Here is a 19,775-nt window from a genome sequence, read left to right as displayed (position 1 = left end):
ATATTATATTATTTATTATTCTTTTATTTTATTTTATTTTAATATATTTCATTAACTGCACGGTCTGACTCTATTTTATAAACTATTTAAAAATATTCTTAATATTAAGAATTATCTTTTAATTTAAAGAGTACATTACCTGTTAGATAAGAAGAAATAACTGCTATTTAAAATAGAGTCTCAGAGTTTCTAAAGTTTTATATATCATGGTTAGTCAGCATGCAGCAACGAGGCTGGGTAGCTGAGTCCTCCAGTAGGGACCTGTCCCATAACAAGTGAGAATAATAATTAGTATTATTTCTAAATTAATATAATTACTAAATATCTTTTTTTATTATTTTTACAAATAACATCTTTCTTAGATAATTAAAGTAAAAGAATTAGAATATAATAAAATTTATTTATCGGAGTAAAAAGACTGTTAACTAGATAAAAAATTAGTTATTTAATATAATAAATCTATTTAATAATAATAAAGATAGCTTATATCTATAAAATAAATTAATTTTTAAGCAGTCAGTAGTCTTCTATAAAGAAATCAGTATTTTAGATATTAATAAAGTATAAAATTATTATTAATGATCTTATAACTCCTATAACCACTATAATATGTCATCCTGATGCCTAAGGCCCCGATAGCTGGGTTATTCTAACACATTATTATATAAAGTATTTTATTTATTTTAGATTTTTTAAGTATTTCCTGTAATAGCTAATAACTGTAAAAACTAATAAATTTATATTAAATTATAAAAAATAATCTACTACTAGCTGAGAGCAGCCAGACTTAAACTAAAAACTAATATGATAATAAATAATATCTTAAAATTATATAACTCTTATTTTATTTATCTTATTTACTTATATTATATTATTTATTTATCTTTATAGAATTAAATAATTTTCTCTGAGCTTCTTCTTTTTCTTTCTTATATAATTCTTGTTACAAAGCACTAAATATGACTGTTGAACAGCTTCCACATTTTACAGAAGTATAGTCTTCATATATATATTTATAATAAAAACATATTATTCACATTATCTCATCATTATATAAACCATAATCACGCAGCCCACACAATCACGCGGCCTATATCATAAAGCTATACAGAATTTATCTTTTATAATAATTATAATATCTCAATAACTACACTTTATATAAGTCTAGAATGATAAATATAGATTAATAATAATAAAACTGTGATAGAATAACCTGGCTATCGGGGCCTTGGGCATCGGAATGACGTATTACAATGGCTATGGGAGTCGTGAGGTCATCGATAGAGGTTCTACACCTCCCCGACATCTATAAGGTGCCGATTTCTTTGTAATGAGCTACTGATCCCTCAAGGATCAGTCTATTTCGTGGATATAGGCTATCTTTGTCGTTATTAGACCAATCTACTGCGTTTAGTGGCTGATTCCTTACCTAGTCGACAGGCTTTCTACCCTGACAAGTAGATCCTATCACAAAAACAAATATATTAGAAGTATTCAAATATTTTTGGATAATTGATTTATTTTTAAATTTAGAAATATTTATAAATTATAAGGAAATTACAGGTATTTTATATTACTAGCTATTATATAATATATATAGTTATTAAAATCTAAAAAAAAATATTTAGAAAAATTTTAATTATTATACTACATCTTAAAGATAAAGTCATATGATTATATAATAGTTGAGATATTAGAGATTAAAAAAACAGCTTTTATATAGCATTAGTTGATGGGCCACGCGATTGTACAGGCCGCGTGATTATGATTTGCATTATTCATCCTTATGATAATCATGAATAAAAAAATATTGTAAACTCTCAAGACCTAATACAAAATCAGGAATATATTACCAAGCAATATTATTCTATGATTACTAAAACTAAAAAATTACTAGAAACAACACTAGTGAACAAACACTTTGGACAGCTTTAATACTGAATCTTAGGATTTATAGATGATCTATAGTATTTAGTATTAGGAATTCAACAGTATTCGTATGGCTTTAAATAATTAGGATCCCAGCGCTTCCACCTGCGGGTTGCATAGAATTTCAAGAAATATGGCCAGGGGGAGTAAGTAAAACCATAAAGCTCATATTTTATCAGTCTTCAGGATATTCATCCCTGATATTACTGACAAATGTCCTCGTTTCCCAATCCCATCTTTTGAAATGCTTTCCCGCTACTGCCACGAGTGTTGAGGGCAATTCTGAGACCTCGGGACTCATTAGCTCAATATTCTCCTCGGCCACATAACGAACACTTTTATCCTCAACTCTTGGGAGCAGGAGTTAGCTTTACCCTATATATAAGATCGATACTTGTAAAGGAGCTTACAGCACATGATAGAAGCTCTGGTGCCTACCACCTTGCAAGCGATCTATTCCCATCCTTCTCATCCATTGCTCACCCGCGCCGCACTCCGTGTCCCAACCTGTTATGATGGCTCGGTAATCATACCGGCGATGTCTAAATACCTGCCCAACGCGATATTTTACTTCCCTCCGCTGAGAAGAGCGCCTCTTTACCTGTTTAGGTATTTCGTCCGCCGCTCGCATCACATGGAGACTTTCCAGAATATGCTCATACTCGGGCGTTCCATGAAGCAGAGGCGCCACGTACTGTTCAATCAAGTGGATGTCGGATGGGAACTCCGTAGCAAAAAGCTCCATTAGCCATAGCAGATTATGTCTGACATCAGTAGGCCGAGCAAGATCCGAAAGCAACAAAGAGGACCAAATTGCAGCATACTTCGCACAGACGACATCCACTGGTGTTAGGCGCATATCTGGAAACTGAGACATACGTTGGACCGAGTTCAGAATGTTTTTGCTGCACCGAAGGACGACTTCTGAAGGGTGGGATTCGGCCAAGAAGTTCGCTCGCTCGACCGCAGTGACACCTAAGAAGTTTAGTTGATACTCTAGATCCGTGATTGGCGTTTCCTTCTCTGAGCGGAACGGATCCATGTAAATTGGGCTGCCGCGTGTCCCGTCTTCAATTACATTATCGTCCATATCATAGCCGATGGGCGGCAGGATAATCACATGGACATGGAAAGGGAAGCCGCATGGCCGGGCGTTCAGGCCGAACCGTTCAGCAACGTAGCAATAAATAGTTGCCGAAATCAGAGGAAGTGAATTGTGCCGAGGGTCATTCAAAGCAATACCAAGAAAGTTGTGCTCCAAGCAATGGTACTCTTTTTCTTCACCAATTCCGGTGAGACTATTTGCCCTCAGGAACTTCGCAACTGCCCTGGCTTTATTACGAGACGTGAGCTGGTGGATGTCTGGACAGCTGATAGGAAGTAGCGAGGCAATCGAGTCCAGTCTATCGCTGATCTAAAATTGTATTAGATAGCAACGTCCCTTCAGGCCCTGGAGTCACTTACCTCTTCCACACTGCCAAAATCGCTCTCGGGTCTAAAAAGGTCGAATGCACCTAATGCCCTGTATAGAGACACCTCCTCGCCATTTCTCAGTTTAGCCCATTCTTGTACAGCGAGACCTCGATGAAGGCAAGTGAGGAGCGCCTCGGCATAATATCTTATTTCAAAGAAATATAGTTAAAACGAGATGCCGTCTCATGGATAGACAGAACAAACCTCCTTGCCAAGTAATCTTCTACACTGGATTGAATCTCAAGATTATGTAGAAGGGCATCTTTGGCATCATAACCAAGCCCTATAATTTTTCGAATCTTCTCGATTCTTCCCGTTTGATTTGCAAGGATGCTGTCCAGAAGACGACAGGTCTCGCGGTATCTTAAATGCTTTAGTATGTAAAGCGATTTCCAATCTACCGCAGGGATAGGGCTTGCAAGCTTTGCTGGTAACTCATGTTGCCGGGCCCAGTGCTTAAAACGGCTCAGACAATAATATCGCCATAAGAAAGGCTTTGCTGTTACCCCGCGAAATCGGCGAGCTGTCTGTTCTAATGCGGCAGCGGAACGGGGTGGGCAGTAGCAAAGAATATGATGTAGTAACTCTTCGGGGAAATAGTCCAGAGACGGAACCATTCCGGTACATGTGACACAGCAATAGACGACGACAATTGAGACGAAAGAAAGGCTGCCCTTAGACTATCACAAGTTTGTGCCGCTCATCTGTGTCCATCTGGGTGGGTGCAAATCGGAGCCAAGCGAGCTCGATCCTGAGCGGGGAGTTCTGCCGTACCAGTGCTCTGTGCCCCATCTTTTATAAACAATCTTGACACTCCTGCGCCAAATCCATTCTTCACCTCCTCACCACGGAAGAAGACTTTTTAGTCAGACTCATGGGGCAATTTCAGTCTTCGACAAGCGAAGAGAACGCCAGCTCTTCGGCTGGATCACCTGATAAGAAACTTGATTATTACGAACTTTTACAGGTGAATTGGGACGCATCTGCAGAGGAGTAAGCTTGCCTTGCCTGTCGGTTTTTCTAAATCTTGCGCATGAATTGTTATTTGTGAAGAGAGCACGCAGAATGGGGAAGGAGAATTGAAGGCGGGTTTCGAAGGAGAGACTTGGTGGGATGAGCAGCGAAGGTATCCTGAAGCCACTAACACCCCTTAATCCCTTTAGAATCAAAAAGGCGTACAGAAGAAAAGCCCTTGAGTTGCACCCGGACCGAAACTATGGAAATGTGGAATCTGCTACAAAGCTTTTCGCAGAGGTCCAGTCTGCTTACGAGGTGCTTTCAGACCCTCAGGAGCGTTCGTGGTACGATACTCATCGAGATGTCTTGCTAGGAAGCCAGGGTAGTTCTGGCAACTCTGGCAGTCCACATAGTTCGCGCACGACTACTGCAGACGATGTCTATAGGATCTTCTCTAGGTTCAGTCCACAGATGGAATTCTCAGACTCCTCGGATGGCTTCTACGGTGGTCTTCGTGAGGTTTTCTCACGACTTGCCGCGGAAGAAGAGATCGCTTGCCGTGGGGAGAATGTGGAAATCATTTCTTATCCGACGTTTGGGTGCCGGGGGGATGATTTCGAACGAGTTGTACGCCCATTCTACGTTGCATGGGGCGGCTTCTCAACAAAAAAGTCGTTTGCATGGAAAGATGTCTATCGTTACTCAGAAGCTCCCGATCGTCGTGTTCGTAGACTGATGGAGAAGGAAAATAAGCGCCTGAGGGAGGAAGGCATCCGTGAATTCAACGATGCTGTTCGATCACTCGTAGCTTTCGTCAAAAAGCGCGACCCGCGATACAAAACAAGCACCCAAAGTGAGTCACAGCGCCAGGAATTCCTCCGACAATCTGCCGCCTCCCAAGCTGCGAAATCAAGGGCAGCGAATCAGGCTAAGCTGCGAGACCATATCACGCAAGACTGGGCAAAGTCAGAGGAATTTGAAGATGACGAGACAGTGAGTAGTACTGAGACAGAACCGGAAGTCTTCGAATGTGTTGTGTGCCGCAAAAACTTCAAGAGTTTGAATCAGTTTGAGGCACACGAGCGAAGCAAAAAGCACGTCAGAGCTATTAAGCAGCTTCAAAAAGAAATGAGGAATGAAAACAAGCAGCTGGGACTAGCCGGAGATTCATCAGAGTATGAAGCTCAGGCTGCTATGACATTTGTCCCGGATGATCAAGCTATGCGTGTATCGAATGCCGACAGCACACCATGCAGATCCACGTCAGGCAACACACTCGGCATTGATGATAATGAAGGTGACATACCAGCACCAAACAATGCCGGTGAGAGCCAGGGTCAACGCGTATCTCACGAAAGCCTACGGGGATATATCGACCAAAACTCAGAAAGTGAAATTGACTATGCATCAAGAGAGGTTGTCGAGGGTCGACTCCAACTGACCAGTGATTCAACGCAGGATACGACAGATGCGGCTGCTAGTCTGTCTTCAGATTTTACGCATCTAGAACTTGACCCCTCCAAGCCAGCCGTTCAGAAACTGGGCAAGGCTAAACAAAAGCGCTTAAAAAAAGCGGAACAGGCAAAAGGACAGTCCCTAGGCACGCAGTGTACAACATGCAGCGCTTCCTTTCCTTCACGGACCCAACTTTTTTCACACCTAAAAGAGTCTGATCACGCACAGGTGAAAGGGGTCACTCGGCATAGAAAGAAAAGGGTTTAGAAATTTTACTTTGATAACTTGGAGATTCGCGCCTTCCAAGAGCTTATATATCAAGACCTGGCACTAATCGTGGCCTTATATCATATACATATTTCATTATCAGAGATACAATACCACTATATCGGATACTATGTTTACAAGTATTTCTCTAACAAACCAGTTGACCTCCAATCATAGCATGTAGGTTGAGGAAGACAGAAAAATGGAGAGGAAAGGAAGCTGAGAGTACCAAGTTGCTCTGACTATCGCTCGCACATGCTACTTATCCTAACCCAGCCCTCGAGTTCTTCACAATATGTGCAACAGGTTGAAGAATACCTTTGTTATTCATAGAACCAAGAGGAGTGCCAATGCTCCATCCCATTTTCTCAAGCATAGCCCTGCCCTTATTCTCGGCACCGATTTCAGGTGCCGATCCTCCGACGACATCACCATCCATGTAGGAAACAGTTGCGTCGGTTCGCCCGCGGCGCGACTTGCTAGGCTTGCTCGGCTTCGAGTCGCGGGATTTGAGCCCGCGTTGCCCACGCCCATTTGATAATATACGTTCCATTTGAGATATTGTTTTGGATGAATATGCAGGAGTCCGTGAGGTCTTGTTTACGATGGGAAACCTCGAAGACCCCTTGCCTCGAGATTGCGATTTCATAGACAAGACATTGGCCAGCTCGTGGACCAGTTTGCGGTGTTGCTTCGACATGGGAGGCAAAGCCAAGCTGCAAAGAAAAAGCGTCAGATATCATATACCAGAAGCAGTCTGATTCACTGAGGGAACATATGTACCTATTCCTTGGTGAGAGGAGGAAATGTCGAATTTCGCTTCTCAGGTCCTCGGTGCCTATTCCATTGGAATATTTGTCTTTCAAGGACGGGTTTTGGCGGCCCCGGCCTAATAGGCCCTGGGAGCGCAGCTCTTCGCGTTTTTGCTTTCTAGCCTTTTTCTTTGCCCTGTCGTTTTGCCAGGCATTTATCAACTCGGACTCAAGTTCACTGTCTGATAGACTAATGTCCAAGGACCGGCCCTTTCCTTTAGACTTCTTTTTCACACTTGGTCGGTTGAAGTCCATAATATCGAATCCATAGTAGGGATCAAATTCCAATGCATCAGCAAAAGCCGTCGCAGACGCAAAGAAGCTGTTACCGTCCGCGTGCAGGTCCTGCTTGAATTCAGTAATGATATTTCGGGATGGTTCAATTTTCGGGGGGTGGATGTCTAGCAGAAGTGGAATGGTTAGGTCTCTTACCTCAGATTTGTCTTCTTCTATGTCCTCTGTGTCCGAACCGTCTGACGAAGAGGTCGAGGCGCTATCCGTATGAGAAATTCGGTTAACGGATACCTCTTGACTGATTTCTTCGTCCAAATGATTGCAGTGACCTTTGCCCAGTTAGTAACGCCCACAGGCGTGACGACCAAGAGATTTGAGTATTTCCACTTACACTCGGAAACCTCATTTTCGCCGCACTCTTGCTCATCGCTCAGTGTCGGGTTATGGCGTTGAGCGGAAGCCTCGCTTTGCTGCAGTTTCTTCTCAGCTGCGGAGTTCAGGCCCGTAGCGGACGTTGATATCACCTTGTCGGCATTGTCTGGCTCTTGAGCTTCAACAGAGTGCGGAGAGTTGCCCAGTATCCCCGGTATCAAGTACTCGGTGTCAATATTATCTATGTAGTCGGCGAGTATGTCATCATCGTCTCTTTTCCATTTTTTGCGCCGCCGCTTATCGCTGGTAAGCGAGAAGTAATTTGGGCTATCGTCCATTTCTTGTGGGCATGTTTCTGTCTGTGGAGGCTTGGGAGCGGGCAATGATTTGGGCTCAGAATTTGAGGAAAGAAAATCCAATTTGCTGTGCTCGGATGCTCTTGGTTGCTGACTACCGGCAATAACTTTCTGCGTACGGATATCCGACGGGCGTGATCTGCCTTCCCCATATTGGTGTCTCCTGCCACGAAACACAACCTCATCTTCACTCGAATCGTCTTGAGACTTCTTGGAGAGATGTTTCATTGAATCTGATATCGCTGTGGATTCGAATTCGTCAAGTAACTCAACACAGAGGGGCGAGTCCTCGGTATCCGGCTTGCGTTCTGACAGAGACGTAGCCGTTGCTTGATCACAATTCTGGGTCTTCCGTGTTTCCAGACTCTCTTCGTGTGCGCTTATCTCGATTGTGCTTGGGGAGGGTTGCGTTTCACTCTCCCGGTCAATGTCCTGAGCGCTCACAAAACGGACTGTTTGGTGGCGTAGTGAGGAACCAGTCCGCCATAGGCTGCGTCCTTCAGTGTTGCGCGCTTCTTGCTGCATTGTCAAATGATTTTTGCCGAGGTCTTCAAAGAGTCAGTAATGTGACTGTAACGTGAAGTAGTGACAACTATAATACAGTACCTAGAAGATCATCTGCCACTGATTTCTGCTTCTTGTTCCGAACTTTTGCCTTGGATCGTGTCATCTTCCAGGCCTTTTCTTTCCGCTTGGCTTACTGCCTTTTCCCTTTGGCCTTATTCTGGGATATGATTGTAATCCTTTTGTCGGGTTGGGAGACAGAAAGGTGTTTCGTCAACCTGATGAGGATAAGTGACTGAAGATGGTACCTTTACTGTTTCGAAGCTTAATCTAGTCCCTCGCTCTTGGCAGTGTTATCTGCGATCTCATATCTTCACTTATGTAATGATGGCAGGCGGCGAAGGTGCCCGGTGGGGTACACAGGCGGGCTTTATCATTGAGGGTCTGGGTGGCCTTGATTCACTTGTGAGACAGTAAGGCCTAGTATCTTTCCCACATACGATGTCAAGACTGGTCAGGGTTACTATCCTTTTCGATTTTTACTGAGTCTTTGGTGTGAATATGTAAGGGCCTATGATAGATAGCCTTCTCTAAGCTTTTTCAGCTGTAGTAGCAACTCCCGCCCTAGCTGGCCCCGTGACTACAACTAAATGCATAGATACTGTATGACCCCTCCTGGTCACACTAAGCTCCCTTTTGTGGTTAACTGTTCTTCTTTGGCCGCTACCAACCTTGTGATCTGCCGCGCTGGTAACTGTCATTATATTACTTTTGGAGAGTGCGTTGCACTATTGATGTCTCTCCCTCAGAGCCCCGCCGTCTAGGTTTCCCGTCTCCAACGGGCCGAGGATAATATATAGTGCAGACCTGTCTAGTGACGTACTGCAACACCAACCCCTACCGTCTCTGTCTGTGCGACCAGGGAAGCGCAACCTAGAGTATCGGAACGATAGCAGACATGAACACAGTCGACATAGGACGGTGCAGCAAACGCATCGTACAGTATCTCTGGGACCCAGAGCCCAGGAATGATGAAGATCCTACTTCCTCGATATGGTGCCTAGGAATAGAGTATCACCCCAAGAAGGATGTCAGCCCAAGGGGGGAGACACGTAAGCCCAAGCAAAACATAATCACTCGTGTCTTGTTAAAAGACGCAGTTGTTCCAAATCATACTGATACCGGTGCCAGCGGACAAGAACAGCGCCCGAGATAACACGACGGGAACGACCAACTATCGGAAACCATCAGAACATGCGTGGCCCGAGTCGTTCCTGTTGGATTTTGAATCAAGAATCTGGATGACGTATAGGTCCAATTTTCCCCCGATACCCAGAGTCGAGGGAGACGACAAAAGTGCATCAATGACACTGGGGGTACGCCTAAGAAGCCAATTAGTAGATACGCAAGGATTTACATCCGATACTGGCTGGGGCTGTATGATACGATCCGGTCAGAGCCTGCTGGCAAATGCACTATCTACGTTGGTCCTAGGACGTGGTACTATCATTTACACGCGTGACCTGAATGTACTGCTAACATCCGACCAGACTGGCGCCGTGGAGCGAGGTTCGAGGAAGAGTCACAGCTACTGTCTCTTTTCGCCGACACACCAACTGCCCCCTTCTCTGTACATCGGTTCGTCAAGCATGGCGCCGAATCGTGTGGGAAGTTCCCAGGGGAATGGTTCGGGCCCTCCGCAACGGCCAAGTGCATAGAGTATGTTCCGCATTGCATCTAGCAACTAATATAAAGAAGTAAACTGAACAACGAAACAGAGCACTTTCGTCACAGTGTGGAAGTCCTACACTTAAAGTCTATGTCTCTAATGATACATCGGAAGTTTACCAGGACAGGTTCATGAATGTCGCCCGAAACTCTTCCGGTGTCTTTCAGCCTACCCTGATACTGCTGGGAACAAGGCTCGGCATTGACCATATCACTCCAGTCTATTGGGATGGCCTAAAAGCCACATTGCAGCTCCCTCAATCAGTCGGAATTGCAGGGTATATTGCCCACCCGTGAGCTATTTCTCTTCATCAAAGCTGACGTCATCACTAGGGGACGCCCGTCGGCGTCACACTACTTTGTTGGAGCCCAAGGGTCACATCTATTCTATCTAGATCCACATTATACCCGCCCTGCGCTTCCAGATCGCCAAGGAGGCGAACTATACTCAAAAGAGGAGGTTGATACTTATCATACACGGCGCTTGAGAAGAATTCACGTGCGGGACATGGATCCGAGCATGCTTATAGGCTTCCTCATCCGAGACCAGGAAGATTGGGACGACTGGTTAAACCGCATACAAGCCGTCAAGGGGCGGCCGATCATCCATGTACTCAAGCAGATGAATCCTGACCACGATCAGGAAGCAGAAGCACTTGACCAGGTCGAAGCGCTGGATGATATCGAATAGCTCTTGCTGTCAATACATTTAGATGGATCAACCTTAGTACCCAGCCTAGCAACGATGCACCACTGCGTTCTAATCTTATAGACATGCAACTAGGCAATTTGATATTCGAATTCTGTTGAGGAAGGTAAACCCGCGCAACCAACCCCACATCCGAGTTATGTTACACCGCATTCACGTCACAAAAAAAAAGCAACCATAAACATTTGGCCCAAGGGGAAAAAAGAAATAAAGCCATCCCATGACACATTAGAATCCCGCAAACACCCTGTAACCCACCACCTCAAAACCGTAACAGATGACGAGGTAGCAAAAGAACAATCCTGCAGAAAGAAAACAAAGAAAGGAAAATGCTTATTTGGCAGACGACGAGTACTTCGTGACAGCCTTGGTGCCTTCGGACACCGCGTGCTTCGCCAATTCACCGGGAAGGATGAGCCTCACACTAGGAGATATTAGTTATTTACTACCATTTTGGTCTGCAAAGCACTTACGAGGTCTGGATCTCCCGTGAAGAGATGGTGGACTTCTTGTTGTAAGCAGCGAGTTTCGAGGCTTCGGTCGCGACACGCTCAAAGATATCTAGAACGCGTTAGATATTTGCTGAAATAAAGACTGCGGTTCGTTTTACAACATACCATTGACGAAAGAGTTCAGGATGGACATAGCGCGAGTCGAGATACCGGTATCAGGGTGGACCTGCTTCAAGACTACGAACCAAAGTCAATAATTATCATCTAAAACTAGATGCCTTAAAACCACTTACCCTTGTAGATGTAAGAGGAGTAGGTCTCCTTCCTGGTCTTTCCACGCTTCTTCTTGTCGCCGGAGGCAGCGGCAGCAGTCTTCTTGCCGGCTTCCTTCTTCTCAGCGGGAGCCTTGCCGCCAGCCGGGGCCTTGCCACCGGTGCTGGGCTTCTTCTCAGCGGCTTTGGGAGGCATATTGAAAGATTTGAGATTAGGTATGAAAGATGAAGAGTTGTGATCAGAGTATAAGGTACGGTGGTTGCGTTGGCGTCGACAGAGGATAGAGTGAAGATGAGGATAAGAATGAGGGAGACGCGGTGACGAGGGAGGCGCGCTACTTATACTAGCTCGCAAATACTCAGTTGATCCTGAGTCCGCAAAAGAAGCAGAATTTCAATACGGTCACACTTGTGTATGATCTGTATGATTAGATGAGGGAGAACGCGTCGTCCACTATGGGGAGTTGACTAAGATCACGCTAATATAACCGTATCGAAACTAGAATGTTTAATTACCACGCTTAACTGTATTGGGGGCGACCACGCGCGGAATCATACCAAAGACTCTTTGCCAAGCTATGGGTGCGCCGGAGCATGATCTCATTTGTGATTGGCTGACCCCGCTAAGCGAGAGGGTGATCTGAAAGGCTCCCGAGTAGTCCAACGTCACCCTGATCGCGTTGTTATATATGTCCTCCGCTCCCTCGCGTTGGCCGTCAACCCTTTAGCACCGTATCCCGCTTATCGCCATCGTCACTTGTTAACTACGACTTCTTAATTAACACCTTCACAAAAACTCATATTCCACCTATCAAAATGACTGGAGGCAAATCTGGAGGCAAGGCCAGCGGCAGCAAGAACGCCCAATCGTATGCCACCCGCTCATCTCGCGTTTTCTTTGTGAGATATTAAACTGACACGAAATCGCAGCCGCTCGTCTAAGGCCGGTCTCGCCTTCCCCGTTGGTCGTGTCCACCGTCTGCTCCGCAAGGGCAACTACGCCCAGCGTGTTGGTGCCGGTAAGTGATACTCATTTTATCTTAAAAAACTGCCTTTCAAAGGATAGGTCTAACATCATACAATAGGTGCCCCCGTTTACCTCGCTGCCGTCCTTGAGTATCTCGCCGCCGAAATCCTTGAATTGGCTGGCAACGCTGCTCGCGATAACAAGAAGACCCGTATCATCCCTCGTCACCTTCAGCTCGCCATCCGCAACGATGAGGAACTGAACAAGCTTCTGGGTCACGTCACCATTGCCCAGGGTGGTGTCCTCCCCAACATCCACCAGAGTAAGTTCCAGCCCCACCTGAAAATCCAGCATGTGGTGCTGACCATACACAGACCTTCTGCCCAAGAAGACCCCCAAGAGTGGAAAGGGCCCGGGAAGCCAGGAGCTGTAAACAATTTCTTTCTAATTTGGGTTCTCTGATTCGGCGCGGTTTGGTTCTCTTATTGATGTGATAACGGGGTTCTGGTCGGAACGTTTATGGCTCTGCGTTTTCTTTTTTCTAGTTTCCACAGTTTATGGTTGTACATTATGTCTACGGACATGGAATGATACCGACAGCATTTTCACGGATTTAATTTTCTATCCTAGTCAAGACTCGTGTAAGGAGTGCGCTCGCCTAGTGAAGACCAAATGGTGTCCTTTGAGCTGTTTTCACCTAGAAGTGGCCCAATATTTATGCAATTAAAGGTCCCCCAGGATATATGGATGTAGTACGCAATTTATTCTCATCTATGGACCTAGGAATACAAGATAACTGCGCATAGGAGCTGCAGTCATACTCAGTGTGCCGAGCTGTCCGAAGCAACTAGCAGATATTGCCGCGTCAATATTCGATGCATTCAGTAGGTCATTATTGGTTCACTCACGGGGCAATTGAGGGGCGGGAATGTTTCTCTCGTACTTGCTGCCTATAGAAATGTCAGATCAAGATACCGTTTCATAAAGCACACTCTCGTCAGACTTACCACCCGGGGCCGTAGGTGCGCGGTAAGGGTCAGGGTGTTTCCATGTCTCTAGGAGCTTTTCTGTCTCTTGAAGCAGTACCTGTTCGTTTTACCATCAGTTCTATGAGCACTAGTTGTTCAATGCAATGAAAAGCCACACTTACCTTCTGCTGACGGGGATCGCGAACATCTTTGTTGGCCTCGAAAAGTGAGCGGATATACACAGCTTGTCCTCTCCAGATATGGCGGTGAACGGCCCAATCAAGGGCCAGTTTCAGGGACCGTCGATAAAGTGAACTGGAGAACAAAGTCAGGATATCTTCTATTCGCTCTTCCTTTGGTCAACCTACGCGCCAGCGTTGAGAGGCATCCTGATTCTGCAGCAGTTCCGTTCCGTAGGCCTGAGTTGTTTTAAGACACTTTGCTCTCGGGTCTGCCGTGTTTGTGAATCACGGCTGTCTGGTTGTAGTCTATATTGATTTTTGCACGAAGTTTACAGCTCGTTCAGTTACCTAGCCGTTAATGATCCTATGCGGGTCACGAAAGTACCAAGTTGGTGCTTTTCGACGCCCGCAGTAGCGTAATAATAATACTCCGTTCATTTGCCGGGCGCAGGGAATGCCGCGCTCGTTGAGGGAAATTCCGGTTGTCTCGGCCCGGGCTTGAGCTTGCAGTGCCCTCGACTGACATAAGTTTCGTCACTCTACAGTTCCCGACAGGAAATATCCATACCTTAGGACTAGGACTAGAGCCTAACAACAACAACAACGTCCACTCTTTACGGGGCCTATTTTGTGCTACCACAACTCCCGGCTACAATTCTACAATCTTTTTAATCTGATTATCCAGACGGACCCAAGCCAGTCATTATGGCTTCTCGATTACCGTTTCATCGCCTCTCTGGGCAACACCTGAGGGCTCTTCATCGAAACGCCAGCGTTTCCCGCAGCCTCCACATCGGCCGCGCCAGAAGCTTGATGTCCATTGCTTCCCAGAAAAGCGCCAATGGTCCTCTCAAGTCAAGCGCGGGTCTTCAGCAGGTTACGGCTCTGGGGTCAGTGGTACCAAGTCATGCTTGTTGAATAGCAATCAACGACTAACTGTGGCCATAGACCCAAAATGTCTCGCTTCGGTATCGCTCCCTTCGCGGCTGCTCAGGTGCGAACTTATGGTAATATTCTCCTTCCACTGTCTCGAAACGCTACTTTACTAATGCCTGTTGTTGTTTCCGGTCAGCGGACACTGTTGTCAAGGTTCCACAGATGGCGGAATCGATCACCGAAGGCACATTGAAGCAATTCTCCAAACGTGAGGTCTCAGCGCTCGACGTATCAATGGACTGAGCTAATATTGGCGGCAGAGATCGGTGACTACGTTGAACGGGACGAGGAGATCGCAACCATTGAGACTGACAAGGTAAGCGCTGAGACCAGGCGATGGCCGCTTCCCGCTACAACGGATATGCCCCTGTGAAGTATAAATCAGCGACTCACTTGTGTAGATTGATGTATCCGTTAATGCCCCTGAATCCGGTACCATCAAAGAGTTCCTCGTGGGCGAGGAAGACACCGTCACAGTTGGACAGGACCTTGTCAAGTTGGAGCTTGGAGGTGCCCCTGAAACCAAGAAGGAAGACGCAAATGAAAAGCCGGCCGCGCCAGCTGCTGCTGACAAGCCCACGGCTTCCGAACCTGAGAAACCGAAGGCACCCGAAGCACCCCAGTCTTCATCCGAGAAAGCCACACCTTCGGAGCCCAGTCCCTCAAAGAAAACAGAGCCGGTAGCTACAAAGCCTCAGGCCTCCGAACCTGCCAAGCCCAGCGTTGGGGGTCGCGAAGAGAGGAGGGTATGTACCCGGCCGATTGGCTGCATCAACCTTCTTTTTTCCTCCACTAACATTGGATCTTCCTACTTTTTCGATAGGTTAAAATGAATAGGATGAGATTGAGAATCGCAGAACGTCTGAAGCAGTCCCAGAACACGGCAGCTTCTCTCACCACATTCAACGAAGTTGATATGTCCTCTCTCATGGAGTTCCGCAAGCTGTACAAGGACGACGTATTGAAGAAGACTGGTGTCAAACTCGGATTCATGAGTGCCTTCTCTCGCGCCTGTGTTCTTGCCATGAAAGACGTTCCCGCTGTTAATGCCTCCATCGAGGGTCCCAATGGTGGAGACACCATCGTTTATCGTGATTACGTGGATATCAGCGTGGCCGTTGCTACTGAGAAAGGACTCGTGACACCAGTGGTCCGCAATGCGGAGACCATGGACCTCGTTGGCATTGAGAAAGCCATCGCGGATCTTGGCAAGAAGGTTGGAGATTATCTGGAAGCTGGCTTGAACGAAAATTGGCTAACGTGCTTTCTGCTAGGCTCGTGATAATAAGTTGACTATCGAGGACATGGCCGGGGGCTCTTTCACCATCAGCAATGTGAGTGCTTGCTTATTGTCTACCAGGTGTTCGCTTAGTTATTAACAGTACGCTTAGGGCGGGGTTTTTGGCTCTCTGATGGGAACTCCCATTATCAACCTCCCACAGACAGGTAGGTCTGAATCTTGGTGTGTCGCTTGGATGTACATCTAATTTTTTTTCAAGCTGTTCTCGGACTCCACGCAATCAAGGACAAGCCGGTGGCTGTGAACGGTAAAGTTGAAATTCGCCCTGTATGTCCCCACACTTCTGCATGAAAACATAGAAAGGGAGGAAATGCCGTAGTGGTCGCTAATACTTTGAACAGATGATGTATCTTGCCCTGACTTACGATCACCGACTCTTGGATGGTCGTGAGGCTGTAACTTTCTTGGTTAAGGTTAATAATTCTTCTTAGACTTTTTCTTTTTCAGATTATGTGCTAACTCTAGCTTATCGCAGGTCAAGGAATACATCGAAGACCCCCGTCGGATGCTGCTGGGCTAGACTTCTCACGCTGATTGAACTAGCCTGTTGGGTTTTGGAGGTCTTGGACACATACCAACCATTCCCTTTTGCCTCTTATTTTTGCACTTACGCTCTCGAATTGTAGATTAACAGTCCTATACGGAGATGTAACCAAGCGTATCAGCTTACAATACAAACTTCATTAAGCTTCATTGCTGCCTATGGTTGTCGTGGAATTCCAACAACTTGGCTCAAATTACGATATACGTACATGCCAAGACGTTCTCTAACATCAAAGCCCTATCCTGTCCTTCAACTGCTGGGTCTCTTCACGGCTCAGTCCTCCAAGTTTTCCTCTCTCGAGTTGAATGAGTATTGGAGGGTCTAGTGTCTTCATGAGGTCGGTCAGGAAACAAAGTACTGAGCGGGTAATAGTATCTCCGCGTGGTGACTTCCGCCCAGGTCCTTCCGACTCGGCTGATGCGAGGTCGATGGATGGTAACAGGGTGCTCAGGTACGCTAGGTTTACCTGCTCTGCATACGGATCCAAGGCTTCGCGCAGGCACGCAGTGACACGTTCAATGCATTCTCTGTACCTGCCTGGCGCCTTAACACCCGCAGTGTGGTACTCGTTCAGTGCAGCTTGGGTTATTAAATTCGCAGCAATATCAGCGTGTCCATCTGGTAAATTGTCTCTCGCAGTGCCGCAAAGGGTGACAAATCGGACTAGCGCGTTGTAGGATCTATCAAAGGCGACAACCCGGGTATCATGGGCGGGTAGTTTGTCACTTTCATGTGGCTGGTATGGTTGGGGGTTGCTTCTTCCAGATCGTGTAAACGGACTCCTGCGCTGGTCTTCCTGCAACAATTCAGTAGCAAGTTCTCTGCTTGGCTCTGTTTTTCCATTGCCATCACTGAACAATTGTGCGAGCTCTAGTATCTGGGTTTTTATCTGAATGTCTTTGGGAAGGGTGTTCAATGGTAAGAGTGCAGTCTTGATGGCTGTTGGGTTAAACGTCAGTACCTATGTACTATCGGGCGCATCGAATGTCCATACTGTTGATCGTATCGAGACTCCAGCTGGTGTCATCTTCAAATTTACCATTCCCGGAGTCCAGGACTTGGTGGATGGCCATGCACAGGAGGTAATCCAGTATCATGAGATCTACCTCAGCCTGTGTATCCGGATCTGCTGTGGGCGATTCCATGGTGGGGTGATGCAATCAACTAGCCATCCAGCCATTCTGCTGGTCGTCTGATCGCACTGTGGGCTTCTAAATCCCGTCACAATCCATGGGCCGGTCTAGTCGAGTATGCTTTGTCCTGTGAATTTTCGGGGATGTGATAGCTGGTTACCGGCCCGGGCCCTTGTTGGTTGATCAGTCAATTAAGTAGGTCACTTTGAGTGGTCAGTTGGTTAACTGGCGGAGTACTAAGTAGTAATCAGTTACTCCTAGTAACTAACTAGTTATTGGTTGGCTGGTTGATTGGGTTAGTACTGTGGTTTAGTTAGTTAAACCTGGTTGATATGCTTGATTATTAATCGTTATGAAGCCAGTGCGGCTAGTGCTTAGTGTCTACAAGTTACCCGGCTCTTGCGTGGTTAGGTTGTTTGCTTGTCGAGACCGATGGTACAGAGTATTTTGTCTATGTGATTTGAGCTTGCTACTCCTTGAAAGGCTATGGATTCAGATATCTTGACTAGACTTATTTTACTTATTTTCGCGTGTAATCGGTGTACAAGATGTATTACATGGACTCCGAGCATGGGTGTAGTACTCGATACCCGAGTTTATATATAATCATATGTATAGACATACATCTGAACCATGAAACGGCGGTACACCGACCAGTGAACAAATACCGTCACATATAAGGGCCCATCCTCTAAATACTCTACCGCATGATACAATATACCATACCTGCCTGCCTATCCCGTACAAAGCAACCGATAATACATTAGCTCCTCGGCGTGCCCCTTCTTCCCAGACACCGAAGGGGTTCAACCCCGGGTACATACACGTGACCGGAGGCGGTTTAGCATGGCGTCATAGCTACCTAAGGCCTACGACCATCATGTGAACGGCTCCCGTGAAAAGCAGCGTACCTGCAGCTTAACACTTGCTTGCCTAGTGATCTCATCTACAGGCCAGGTCCGATATTGGCATCTGCGACGGGCACTGCCTGCTGTCTAGGACTATAGTAAAAGAAATCAGTTGCGCGCTACATGCCAAACAAGACACCCATAAGAGTATCCTCATTACTAAAGAAGCTCCCGCAAAGGTCTCTATCAATGGCGTGGTATTGCTCCGGCTCCACGAATAGCGAGCTCATCGCGAATCTGTTCAAGACGGGTCTGATAAAAGATGAAAGAGTGAAGAATGCCATGCTAGGCGTGAGTAGTAGCTCCTATCCCTGAACTTCACACACAGTCAAAACACCGCGGCCAGTGCTTACCCCTGCTTGACACAATCGCCGGACCCCAAACGGAGGGAAAGGTTGACCCCCTTCTCCCCGCCCCATTCTTCCACGCCTAGCCACATGCCTGCCTCTTTAAGGGCACTGGACGATCTGACAACACTCCTGCTTTCTGGGTGAAATAGCGTTTCTAACCAAAGTGCAAGGTTGATCGCGCCCATTATGCGCCCTCAAGGCCATACTCCGATTCACCGCAGCCCATCGGGCATGGAGCTACCATATCTGCTCCACACATGCATGGACATGCCTGTGAATACCTCATCGACTATCTGAAGCCAGGCTCGCGTGTGCTAGACATCGGATCTGGCTCGGGTTACCTCACCCACGTGCTTGCAAACCTCGTCGTGAGTCCTTCGTCCACGAGCGAAGCCGATGGCCAGGTTATAGGTGTAGACCACATTCCGGAGTTGGTGGAACTGGCACAGACAAACATGCGCAAATCAAAAGAGGGGAGTAGCTTTCTTGACTCTGGAAGGGTGAAATTCATTACTGCCGATGGTCGCCTGGGCTGGAAAGAAGGCGCACCGTACGACGCCATCCATGTTGGCGCGGCCGCGCATCACCTTCACCCCGTACTCATCGAGCAGCTCCGCGCACCAGGGCGAATGTTCATACCCGTCGATGCGGAGGATGATGAGGATAGCTTTGGGCTGGGGGGAGGACAGTATATCTGGGTAGTTGACAAAAGAGAGGATGGTTCCGTCCACAAAGAAAAGGTGTTCCAGGTTAGCTACGTTCCCCTAACCGACCGCCCGGGAAGATGAGCAAGGATGAAACGAACGTAGAGAAGAGCACAAGGCCCATCCGTATCGAAACAAAATCAACCAGGTCCAGTCTACTCGAATGCAAGACATCAGAATGTTTATGAATACACTTCTTGAGACACAGTATTGCCTTGTATTAGAAGACCAGGGCATGGCTATGGCCCAAAATGATTGCCAGT

The 19,775-nt window shown here is 46.5% G+C and overlaps 10 protein-coding genes across 10 annotated transcripts; 5 read left to right on the top strand and 5 right to left on the bottom strand.

Moving 5' to 3' along the window:
* Window positions 1-1,940: 1,940 nt before the first annotated feature.
* Window positions 1,941-4,243, bottom strand: BO85DRAFT_452715 (YccV-like-domain-containing protein). Its single transcript, XM_025660892.1, has 4 exons — window positions 3,607-4,243; window positions 3,394-3,547; window positions 2,340-3,343; window positions 1,941-2,279 (listed from the first exon to the last, which is right to left on the bottom strand). The coding sequence occupies exons 1-4, from the start codon at window positions 4,017-4,019 to the stop codon at window positions 2,105-2,107; spliced, it is 1,746 nt and encodes a 581-aa protein (XP_025511796.1). The 5' UTR covers window positions 4,020-4,243; the 3' UTR covers window positions 1,941-2,104.
* A 33-nt stretch (window positions 4,244-4,276) lies between these two features.
* Window positions 4,277-6,065, top strand: BO85DRAFT_491600 (putative C2H2 finger domain protein; the record flags this gene model as incomplete). The annotated part of the gene is made up of 3 exons (XM_025663725.1): window positions 4,277-4,395; window positions 4,566-5,968; window positions 6,043-6,065. 3 exons carry the CDS (start codon window positions 4,277-4,279, stop codon window positions 6,063-6,065), a joined length of 1,545 nt encoding a protein of 514 aa, XP_025511795.1.
* A 278-nt stretch (window positions 6,066-6,343) lies between these two features.
* Window positions 6,344-8,380, bottom strand: BO85DRAFT_462536 (putative R3H and G-patch domain protein; the record flags this gene model as incomplete). The annotated part of the gene is made up of 3 exons (XM_025661855.1): window positions 6,344-6,797; window positions 6,865-7,456; window positions 7,519-8,380. The coding sequence occupies 3 exons, from the start codon at window positions 8,378-8,380 to the stop codon at window positions 6,344-6,346; spliced, it is 1,908 nt and encodes a 635-aa protein (XP_025511794.1).
* Window positions 8,381-9,022: 642 nt separating this feature from the next.
* On the top strand, window positions 9,023-11,102 carry BO85DRAFT_471533 (cysteine protease ATG4). Its single transcript, XM_025662479.1, has 6 exons — window positions 9,023-9,471; window positions 9,551-9,735; window positions 9,817-9,859; window positions 9,910-10,078; window positions 10,138-10,365; window positions 10,421-11,102. The coding sequence occupies exons 1-6, from the start codon at window positions 9,318-9,320 to the stop codon at window positions 10,776-10,778; spliced, it is 1,137 nt and encodes a 378-aa protein (XP_025511793.1). The 5' UTR covers window positions 9,023-9,317; the 3' UTR covers window positions 10,779-11,102.
* A 27-nt stretch (window positions 11,103-11,129) lies between these two features.
* BO85DRAFT_523178 (histone H2B family protein) lies at window positions 11,130-11,716 on the bottom strand (the record flags this gene model as incomplete). The annotated part of the gene is made up of 4 exons (XM_025665324.1): window positions 11,130-11,220; window positions 11,270-11,357; window positions 11,414-11,485; window positions 11,542-11,716. The coding sequence occupies 4 exons, from the start codon at window positions 11,714-11,716 to the stop codon at window positions 11,130-11,132; spliced, it is 426 nt and encodes a 141-aa protein (XP_025511792.1).
* A 392-nt stretch (window positions 11,717-12,108) lies between these two features.
* BO85DRAFT_428394 (histone H2A) lies at window positions 12,109-13,266 on the top strand. The gene is made up of 4 exons (XM_025658205.1): window positions 12,109-12,389; window positions 12,451-12,539; window positions 12,606-12,809; window positions 12,862-13,266. The coding sequence occupies exons 1-4, from the start codon at window positions 12,337-12,339 to the stop codon at window positions 12,918-12,920; spliced, it is 405 nt and encodes a 134-aa protein (XP_025511791.1). The 5' UTR covers window positions 12,109-12,336; the 3' UTR covers window positions 12,921-13,266.
* Window positions 12,897-14,001, bottom strand: BO85DRAFT_452709 (NADH dehydrogenase [ubiquinone] 1 beta subcomplex subunit 9). Its single transcript, XM_025660891.1, has 5 exons — window positions 13,824-14,001; window positions 13,638-13,770; window positions 13,495-13,573; window positions 13,396-13,437; window positions 12,897-13,334 (listed from the first exon to the last, which is right to left on the bottom strand). Exons 1-5 carry the CDS (start codon window positions 13,841-13,843, stop codon window positions 13,309-13,311), a joined length of 300 nt encoding a protein of 99 aa, XP_025511790.1. The 5' UTR covers window positions 13,844-14,001; the 3' UTR covers window positions 12,897-13,308.
* A 23-nt stretch (window positions 14,002-14,024) lies between these two features.
* On the top strand, window positions 14,025-16,566 carry BO85DRAFT_452707 (putative dihydrolipoamide succinyltransferase). The gene is made up of 11 exons (XM_025660890.1): window positions 14,025-14,527; window positions 14,586-14,644; window positions 14,710-14,781; window positions 14,834-14,889; window positions 14,975-15,319; window positions 15,397-15,789; window positions 15,848-15,907; window positions 15,965-16,019; window positions 16,073-16,140; window positions 16,215-16,286; window positions 16,349-16,566. The coding sequence occupies exons 1-11, from the start codon at window positions 14,343-14,345 to the stop codon at window positions 16,391-16,393; spliced, it is 1,410 nt and encodes a 469-aa protein (XP_025511789.1). The 5' UTR covers window positions 14,025-14,342; the 3' UTR covers window positions 16,394-16,566.
* BO85DRAFT_452706 (uncharacterized protein) lies at window positions 16,535-17,869 on the bottom strand. Its single transcript, XM_025660889.1, has 2 exons — window positions 17,412-17,869; window positions 16,535-17,356 (listed from the first exon to the last, which is right to left on the bottom strand). Exons 1-2 carry the CDS (start codon window positions 17,560-17,562, stop codon window positions 16,647-16,649), a joined length of 861 nt encoding a protein of 286 aa, XP_025511788.1. The 5' UTR covers window positions 17,563-17,869; the 3' UTR covers window positions 16,535-16,646.
* Window positions 17,870-18,444: 575 nt separating this feature from the next.
* On the top strand, window positions 18,445-19,773 carry BO85DRAFT_452705 (protein-L-isoaspartate O-methyltransferase). Its single transcript, XM_025660888.1, has 2 exons — window positions 18,445-18,749; window positions 18,979-19,773. The coding sequence occupies exons 1-2, from the start codon at window positions 18,648-18,650 to the stop codon at window positions 19,594-19,596; spliced, it is 720 nt and encodes a 239-aa protein (XP_025511787.1). The 5' UTR covers window positions 18,445-18,647; the 3' UTR covers window positions 19,597-19,773.
* Window positions 19,774-19,775: the final 2 nt, after the last annotated feature.

This window comes from Aspergillus piperis (genome assembly GCF_003184755.1).
Source record: "Aspergillus piperis CBS 112811 unplaced genomic scaffold BO85scaffold_21, whole genome shotgun sequence".
Lineage (NCBI taxonomy): Eukaryota > Fungi > Ascomycota > Eurotiomycetes > Eurotiales > Aspergillaceae > Aspergillus > Aspergillus piperis.
The sequence above is the reverse complement of the archived record's forward strand: the minus strand, read 5'-3'. Positions and strand labels throughout refer to the sequence as shown.

Excerpts from the sequence above, each read along its gene's own strand:
- BO85DRAFT_452715 (XM_025660892.1), bottom strand. The coding sequence starts at position 4,019 with ATGGTTCCGTCTCTGGACTATTTCCCCGAAGAGTTACTACATCATATT. Across the intron at positions 3,344-3,393 it reads ATTTTGGCAGTGTGGAAGAG|ATCAGCGATAGACTGGACTC; the intron begins GTAAGTGACTCC and ends ATACAATTTTAG. Across the intron at positions 2,280-2,339 it reads CAGAGCTTCTATCATGTGCT|AGTTGAGGATAAAAGTGTTC; the intron begins GTAAGCTCCTTT and ends CCTGCTCCCAAG.
- BO85DRAFT_471533 (XM_025662479.1), top strand. The coding sequence starts at position 9,318 with ATGAACACAGTCGACATAGGACGGTGCAGCAAACGCATCGTACAGTAT. Across the intron at positions 9,472-9,550 it reads CAGCCCAAGGGGGGAGACAC|CGGACAAGAACAGCGCCCGA; the intron begins GTAAGCCCAAGC and ends TACCGGTGCCAG. Across the intron at positions 9,860-9,909 it reads TACGTTGGTCCTAGGACGTG|ACTGGCGCCGTGGAGCGAGG; the intron begins GTACTATCATTT and ends ACATCCGACCAG.
- BO85DRAFT_428394 (XM_025658205.1), top strand. The coding sequence starts at position 12,337 with ATGACTGGAGGCAAATCTGGAGGCAAGGCCAGCGGCAGCAAGAACGCC. Across the intron at positions 12,390-12,450 it reads GGCAGCAAGAACGCCCAATC|CCGCTCGTCTAAGGCCGGTC; the intron begins GTATGCCACCCG and ends ACGAAATCGCAG. Across the intron at positions 12,810-12,861 it reads CCTCCCCAACATCCACCAGA|ACCTTCTGCCCAAGAAGACC; the intron begins GTAAGTTCCAGC and ends GACCATACACAG.
- BO85DRAFT_452709 (XM_025660891.1), bottom strand. The coding sequence starts at position 13,843 with ATGCCTCTCAACGCTGGCGC. Across the intron at positions 13,574-13,637 it reads GCGATCCCCGTCAGCAGAAG|GTACTGCTTCAAGAGACAGA; the intron begins GTAAGTGTGGCT and ends TAAAACGAACAG. Across the intron at positions 13,335-13,395 it reads TCCCGCCCCTCAATTGCCCC|TTGCTTCGGACAGCTCGGCA; the intron begins GTGAGTGAACCA and ends AATATCTGCTAG.
- BO85DRAFT_452707 (XM_025660890.1), top strand. The coding sequence starts at position 14,343 with ATGGCTTCTCGATTACCGTTTCATCGCCTCTCTGGGCAACACCTGAGG. Across the intron at positions 15,790-15,847 it reads TCGCGGATCTTGGCAAGAAG|GCTCGTGATAATAAGTTGAC; the intron begins GTTGGAGATTAT and ends GCTTTCTGCTAG. Across the intron at positions 16,020-16,072 it reads TATCAACCTCCCACAGACAG|CTGTTCTCGGACTCCACGCA; the intron begins GTAGGTCTGAAT and ends TTTTTTTTCAAG.
- BO85DRAFT_452706 (XM_025660889.1), bottom strand. The coding sequence starts at position 17,562 with ATGGAATCGCCCACAGCAGATCCGGATACACAGGCTGAGGTAGATCTC. Across the intron at positions 17,357-17,411 it reads GAGTCTCGATACGATCAACA|CCATCAAGACTGCACTCTTA; the intron begins GTATGGACATTC and ends TTAACCCAACAG.
- BO85DRAFT_452705 (XM_025660888.1), top strand. The coding sequence starts at position 18,648 with ATGGCGTGGTATTGCTCCGGCTCCACGAATAGCGAGCTCATCGCGAAT. Across the intron at positions 18,750-18,978 it reads TGAAGAATGCCATGCTAGGC|GTTGATCGCGCCCATTATGC; the intron begins GTGAGTAGTAGC and ends CCAAAGTGCAAG.